The sequence below is a fragment of the Archocentrus centrarchus genome, chromosome 8, assembly GCF_007364275.1.
Source record: "Archocentrus centrarchus isolate MPI-CPG fArcCen1 chromosome 8, fArcCen1, whole genome shotgun sequence".
Classification (NCBI taxonomy): domain Eukaryota; kingdom Metazoa; phylum Chordata; class Actinopteri; order Cichliformes; family Cichlidae; genus Archocentrus; species Archocentrus centrarchus.
Window position 1 is genome coordinate 19453267 of NC_044353.1, and position 7272 is coordinate 19460538.

Sequence of the window (7272 nt, forward strand, 5' to 3'; positions counted from 1 at the left end):
CAATCCTAATTCAAAGGGAATTTTATTTTCAATTAATTTGCATAAATACGTTAATATTATGCTGCTATTCTTGTTATTTGCTGGTACTGTTAAGCCACAATCGAAGTGTTTTTACTAGTTCACGGGAACTTGAGGCGCTTCAACTAGTTACTTTTATTTTGAAAGGTTTGACCGACTACATGGCGCAGTGGGTTGTGGGTAAGACGTTAGTCCACCGCCATATCTGTCTTTCTGTAGCGGCTGAAGGAGAGAGCCAAGAGTCATGAGAGGAATACAGTCTCTGAACATTATCTCCGTGAGTCCCGTGTTGTCTTGATGCGATCTGAGCGGTGTCTCCCCGCCGGATCTGCTCCCTGCTCGCCCCGGGTCCAAACCGGCTTAAAGACCCAAACCTAGCCGTAGCAGTTAGCCTGCTTGCCAGTTAGCTCGCCAAGTTTACCTGCCTTGAAACGGTTTCTCTCTAGAGTGAGGTGAAACAGTCTCCTTTCATCATTCACACGTACTGAAAACAATAAAATACTTCTAAGGTGTGCAGTCAAAAAAAAAACCAAAACAAAACAAAAGCGTGTGGGCTCGGCTTAGCCTAGCCTGGCTTATGTCACTTCTAGCGCTTTTATGGTAAGCTGGATGTAACCTGAAGGTCATCTTTGAACTTCAGTATACCAGCGGCTTAATCGAGCAGACCACGCTGCGTATTTGATCACAAATTTAGTGTCAAAACAAGGTACCATTGCATTCTCACTCCCAGCCTTTGCTGCCGGGACCTGAATGTGCACTGGTCACGTCAGGTCAAGCTATTCTGAGCCTGCACGCACACATCTTGACATTTGCTGCTGTTTTGCTTTTGTTTTTCTGTTACGATTGGCATAGTTTTGAGGGTGTATATCATACTTTGGAACATTTATACAAGCAAAATTACTGTGTCAGTTATGCAAACTCCATCAGAGGGAGAACTAATAATAGATGGCTGCAGCATTAGATCAAAACCTTCCCAAGCAGCTCAGTGTGAGTTGGAAAGTGGCTGTCTTCCCTCTCTGGCGATATTTCTATAATTGTTGGGCATCACTTGGTTAATGCAGTGTTAAGAGTGTGTTAGCAGCTGTTATGTAACATTAGAGGTCAGGGTAGTCTTTCTTGGGTTAAGATTCATACAATCTAATGTATATTGTTGGTGTGCTAACTACATGATTGTGAAACTATATGAGCAAATTCTTGTTCTAATTTCAGCTGCTAATGAAGTCATGGTCTTTAATTTGGTGTCACCTCCTTCCTGCAGAAACGTTGCTATGCGGCTGCCAGGAGGAGCGGTACTTTGGTTGAACCCCTCTCAGATCCCAAACCATCCAAAGGCGCACCTCCTCCTCCCCAGAATGTCCAGGTAAGTGCTGCTCCCAAGTAGTTTTCCAGATAATCAAAAAACCCTGTCAGCTACTCAGTCTCCCATTGATTGCTATTAGTTTTGTGAAAATTTGTGCATTTTCTTTAACATCTTTTTTTTGCTTCTTCAGGTGTCCAAGCTCCCAAATGGCCTGGTGATAGCGTCGCTGGAGAACTACTCCCCCTTGTCAAGCGTTGGTGTGTTTGTGAAAGCTGGGAGTCGCTATGAGACCGCGGAGAACCAGGGTGTCTCGCATGTGTTACGACTGGCAGCGAACCTGGTAAACTGTGAATGAGCTTGTAAATGTGTGATGCTTTCAGGAAAGTGATAGCTAAATGAATTATTTCTGTGGTTATTCTTATCATATTCTGCAGCAAAGCTGTAATCTGACAAACTACAGGAAGTGGCTGCACTTACTTTATCAGCACCTTCACCCTCAGCCTGTCAGCTTACATTGCTTACACCACCAGTGTCGTGTTTTGCTTTTGTAGACTACGAAGGGTGCGTCTGCCTTCAAGATCTGTCGCAGTGTGGAAGCAATAGGGGGCAGCCTGAGGTCAGTGAGCACACTTCCTGCACATGCACACACTTGACCGTTGCTGCTTTAATTGTTCTAAGTAAGTGCAGCGCACAACACTGAACCAGCTGTGTTGTCGTTTGTCTCCATTCAGTGTGACATCATCAAGAGAGACTATGGTCTACACTGCTGACTGTTTGAGAAATAACCTGTAAGTGCTCCCGTGTTTATAATCAAATAACTTTTTTTTTTTTTCCTCCCCGATTTTTTTTTTTTAAATTAAACCCATGTTGACGCTTCACTGTCCTGTCTGTGTCCAGAGATTCATTAATGGAGTTTCTGGTCAATGTGACCACAGCTCAGGAGTTTCGGCCGTGGGAAGTAGACGAACTGGCACCCAGAGTGAAGGTTGACAAGGCTCTGGCTCAACAATGTCCTCAGATAGGTGTGTAACAGAAGCGACAGTTCATCTCCTGACTGCTTATATTTTAAAGTTTTCTTTGTACACCTCGGCTGAAATTTACTGTCCTTTTCTGTTTTCTCCCACAGGTGTAATCGAGAAGTTGCATGAAGCAGCATACAAAAACGCCCTCTCTAACTCTCTGTACTGCCCTGACTACATGGTCGGCCGTGTATCCCCTCAACAGGTATGGATGTGCGTTGATTTTTTTTTTTTTTTAATCTAAGGGGTCTTGAAGAGAGGTCAGGTAGAAGACTGAATACTACCTATTAAGGCTATTATTTGTTAGTTTGTGCGTAGCTCTTAAACACCTCTCCACATCCTGATCCTCCCCTGTAGCTTCAGTCATTCGTTGAGGACAATTTCACCACTGGCAGAATGGCTCTAGTAGGACTAGGTGAGTGTTGTCTGGTCTTATTTCCTTCATCACAGCTGCTCTTTTTTCTTATCTGGCTTTCCTAATAGGTAGTTAGCCCTCTCCAGCCAATGCAGTATTGCTGACGTGTGTGCTTACGCTTGTCTTAAATGTCAGTGAGACAGTGAGTCATTGCTGGCATGTCAGAACTGTGTTCCACTCCAGTCGTCTGTTAATGTGTCTCATTTATGCACCCAGGTGTAACCCACTCTGTCCTGAGGCAAGTAGGCGAGGGGTTCTTGAGTGCCCGCAGTGGGGCCGGCGCTCCTGTGGCTAAAGCTGTGTACCGTGGAGGTAGGAGCTTGTATTTGAAAAAAAACAAAACAAACAATGTTATATTCTTTTGACAGCCACCGTCGCTTTATTGTCACAATGTTATTTTGTGTTTTAGGTGAGCTGCGAGTGCAGAACAAGGATGACCTGGTCCATGCTCTAATTGCCAGTGAGGGTGCTGTGACGGGTAGTGCTGAAGCTAACGCCTTCAGTGTGCTGCAAAGGATCCTGGGAGCTGGTCCGCATGTAAAGAGGGGCTCTAATATCACCAGCAAACTGAGCCAGGGGATTGCCAAAGCTACCGCACAGCCATTTGATGTGAGTTGAAACAAGACAGTAACATTGCTGTTTGTAGCCGTAAAGTCCATTTTTAGTGAGTCTTTCTGAGCTCTGTTCGCCCAGTTTAACCTCTGTGTGAAAATCTGTCAAAAAAGCAAATTGTAGGACTTAAAAGCACAGCCTGAAAAATTCTTACTGCCTAAAGAGTCTGGCAGTTAATCTGCAACAGACAGAAAGGGAAAAGGCTTGAGTGATGTCTAGTTTCTAGCCTCAGATGAAGTGTCTCAGGGAAGCTTCTCCAAAAGTGTGCAGAAGTCCTTTCTTTAAAAAATATTTAACTGAATAATAGCTGCTGGAAAAGGGAGGTTGTCTCATATCTGCCTCCATTGGCGTATTTAGAATTGTTTTATTTTTTGGATGCTGGGTTGCTTTTGTTATAAATGCACAGTTTGTCATTCTGTCAGATAACTTCCGGTTGTCTTTCAGGCCACTGCCTTCAACGTCTCATACTCTGACTCCGGTCTGTTTGGGCTGTATACCATTGCACAAGCTGCCTCTGCAGGAGAGGTGATTGCCAGATTTTCTGTGTCTTGCTTGATTTAAAAATGTGCAGAAGTCCCAGATTGACCACTGCTTCCTCTCTCTGCGCAGGTGATCAAAGCTGCCATTGCTCAGGTGAGGGGCGTGGCCGAGGGAGGCACGTCTGAGGCCGACATCAGCAGAGCAAAGTGAGTTCATACACAGATTGCGTAGGTGGAGTTCTAACTCGGCCTACCTGACTCCTGTCTGTGTTTGACATCTCTGTAGGAATCAGGTGAAAGCAGAATACCTGATGTCGATGGAGAGCTCTGAGAGTCTGATGGAGGAGATTGGTGCTCAGGCTCTGACCACTGGAGGGTACCAGGCCCCTGATGCTGTCCTCAAGGCTATAGATGCTGTGACCCAGAGTGATGTGGTCAAGGTGTGTGCTTTCAGTGAGATATTTTGTCAAACTTAACAAACCTGTTAGAAATGATTATTGCAGTCGAGTACAGCTGTGGTCAGAAGTTCACGTACACTCATCATGGGCATGAGTGTCATAGTCATTTTCAGCTTTTAGTGATTTGTTTGAACTGTTGTTTTTCCAGGGTGGAATGATTGTACAGCATGCATATTTAATGACTTAAAAAAAACAAGAATTGGGTGCACAAGTTTGGATTTATTTTGGATTTTCTCTAATCCACACAAGGTCAAAAGTATACATACAGCCCCACTAATATTTGATTAAATGTCACTTAGAAAGTTGTACCTTGATCAGATGCTTTTGGTAGCCATCAACTGGCTTCTGGCATAATTCTGGCTGGATATTTGACCACTCTTCATGGCAGAATTGGTAGAGTTTATTTAAATTGGATGGTTTCCTGGCACAGACCCGGCTTTTAAGCGTAGTCCACAACTTTTCATTAGAGTTGAGGTCAAAGCTTTGGGAAGGCCATTCCAGAAGCTTCATGTTAGCCTGCTTTATCCTTTCCAAAACCAGTTTTGATATGTGTTTGGGGTCATTGTCCAGTTGGAACGCCCAGTTTTGTCCAAGTTTCAATCATCTAACTGTGTATTTGAGGTGAAGCTGAAATATTTGGAGGTAGTCCTCAGTCATTATTCCATCCTATTTGTGTAATGTACCAGTACCACTGGCAGCAAAACAGCTACAGAGCATGATGCTACCATCACCATGCTTGACAGCTCGTACAGTGTTCTTAGGTTTTAAAGCCTCACCTTTACTCCCCCAAACCTACCTTTCATCATTGTGGCCATATAGCTCAATTGTGTTTTCTGGCCATAAGATATTTCTCCAGAAGGCTTTTTGCTCATCCATGAGGGCAGCTGAAATTTTCATTCCAGCTTGAACTTGTAGATTTTGAAGCAGGAGCTTTTTTACTTGGTCGGCACCCTGTAGGTCCATGTAAAACTCATTTCAGTGTAGACAGCGATGCTGGTGTTCCAGCAGTTTCAGTTCATGGCAGACTTGAGTCTTGGTGGTTCCTGGGTTGTTTCTTAACATCCTAACTAAATTCCTCTCATCTCTCAAGATTTAAGTGAATGTATTTATATATTATAACCTGTGCATGTGTGTCTGTGTGTGTGTGCGCACACACAGACACAAACACATTTGGCCAAAAATAACTTCAAACTTGTGCATCCAATGCTTGTTTTTTAAAGTCATTACTTCTGACCATAGCTGGCTTTATGTGGTTTCGTGTTGGTCAGCACACATCAAATTTAAACCCATTTGCTAGAATTGATGTCCAAATTCTTGACATTGTAATGTTACTGGATTGCAGTGACATTGTGGAGAGGCAGCGTTGCAATCTTACCTTCATCTACAACCCCCCCCGTCTGTAGTATAGCGTGGGTTGGAGTCATAAATCATCCCGTTAAGGCTCACTAAGTTGTTCCATTTTTCATGACCAAAGAAAACAACAGTTCATTAAGAAGCAATACAACAGATCATGTTGCTGGTGCATTTCACTGAGGTGATTAGATTAAATATTCTTTTTGTTTCACATTTGGATTGTATTTCAAATAGGGGATGAAACAACGTAGTTCCTCTAAGCACTGGTGATGGTCTCAGTTTGAAAATATATCCCTGAAGGACTACACTAAACAAAACAAAGTTATTAAATTATGCATGCAGGCTTATTTATTCATGTTTAAACTTGCGTTTGTGTTCTCCCTTTTAGTCGCTCCCTGTGGTTCTGTGTTGTGTTTGAGTTGCAGCGTGGCTTCAGAAAACTATAAATACTGGGATATATTTGGAAATGTTGCCCATCGGTGAATTTCCTCTGCATTTTCTTTACAGGCTGCCAAGAAATTTGTGGATGGCAAGAAGACCATGGCAGCCAGTGGACACCTCATTAATACACCATTTGTGGATGAAGTATGAAAATGCATATAGGAACAGTTGATTATTTTTTTTCCTTTTTGCTTGGGCATGCTGAGCCTGGTTGTTTAAAAAAGAAAAAGCAAAGAGGACCTCAAAGCCACAGCCTCCTGCAGCAGTTCATTGGATGTCACCTGTCATTTGTAGTCTGTCCTGCAGTGTGTGTGTAAGCACCCACAGAGCCAACAGAGAGCTGCAGAATTATAACATTTGTAACTGTATATCTGTGTAAATTAAAACAATTACAGTAAAACACTTGGTTGTTGCTTGGTTTTGCACCTTTGAGCGACAAGTTCTAGCGTGTGTGTTAGCACGAGTGAGGTCTTCTGCATTAGATTGATGAATCCACACCATCATCTTCAAAAGTGCTTGGTTTTGGATGACGTTAGCACTATGCAAACGCTGGCAGCAAAGAGCATTTATTTTAGGTAATGAGCACTTTCAGCACTAAGAGGTTTTGTTTCATTCATCAGCCAGTGGGGGGACCCAAAAGCACAAACATTACTTTATGTTTCAGGGTTGTCTTGTAAGGTTAAAAATGCCTTACAAGCCTAGGCTGCTGGGGGGGCTGTCCATGATGCACTGTTTCTTTTCACTCACCTCTGTTCACTCTCTTTATAACCCACTCTGCATTTAAGTGAGGGTTGTCTCCTTTGGAGGTGACTCACAATTGATCATGTGTATCATCACATGAGCCAAGGTGTGAAAAAAAGCATGAGTCATTACCACCAGAGGTTTCGGGTAAAACCACCGTGGGACCTTGACCCACCCTGTCATGTGATCTTGAGACTATAGAGAGTTTACATTTTCTATCTTTCATATTTGTATTTTAAGTGAGCATCTGATTCAGATAAAGGTACTCATTATGCATTGACCCATGTCTGTGTAACATTTTTAACCTCTTTTTCTTTAAACATGTATTATTTTATGTCACGCATGTATTGTCTATGTTGCCTATTAATGTGTAGAATGACTTCTAACTATCAGATGAATAGTTGCATCTAAAATGTGGAGTTTCTGCACAAAGTAG

At 42.9% G+C, this 7272-nt stretch overlaps 1 protein-coding gene across 1 annotated transcript; it reads left to right on the plus strand.

Annotated features, from left to right (window-relative positions):
• Positions 1–165: 165 nt before the first annotated feature.
• uqcrc2a (ubiquinol-cytochrome c reductase core protein 2a) lies at positions 166–6495 on the plus strand. The gene is made up of 14 exons (XM_030735693.1): positions 166–295; positions 1277–1378; positions 1509–1658; positions 1870–1934; positions 2050–2106; positions 2216–2340; positions 2445–2542; positions 2695–2752; positions 2969–3064; positions 3162–3361; positions 3809–3889; positions 3974–4050; positions 4130–4283; positions 6162–6495. The coding sequence occupies exons 1-14, from the start codon at positions 263–265 to the stop codon at positions 6243–6245; spliced, it is 1380 nt and encodes a 459-aa protein (XP_030591553.1). The 5' UTR covers positions 166–262; the 3' UTR covers positions 6246–6495.
• Positions 6496–7272: the final 777 nt, after the last annotated feature.

Bases quoted from the DNA above. Each gene is read 5' to 3' on its own strand.
- uqcrc2a (XM_030735693.1), top strand. From the start codon at position 263: ATGAGAGGAATACAGTCTCTGAACATTATCTCC. The intron at 1,379-1,508 runs GTAAGTGCTGCT...TTGCTTCTTCAG, and splicing joins CTCCTCCCCAGAATGTCCAG to GTGTCCAAGCTCCCAAATGG. The intron at 3,362-3,808 runs GTGAGTTGAAAC...GTTGTCTTTCAG, and splicing joins CTACCGCACAGCCATTTGAT to GCCACTGCCTTCAACGTCTC.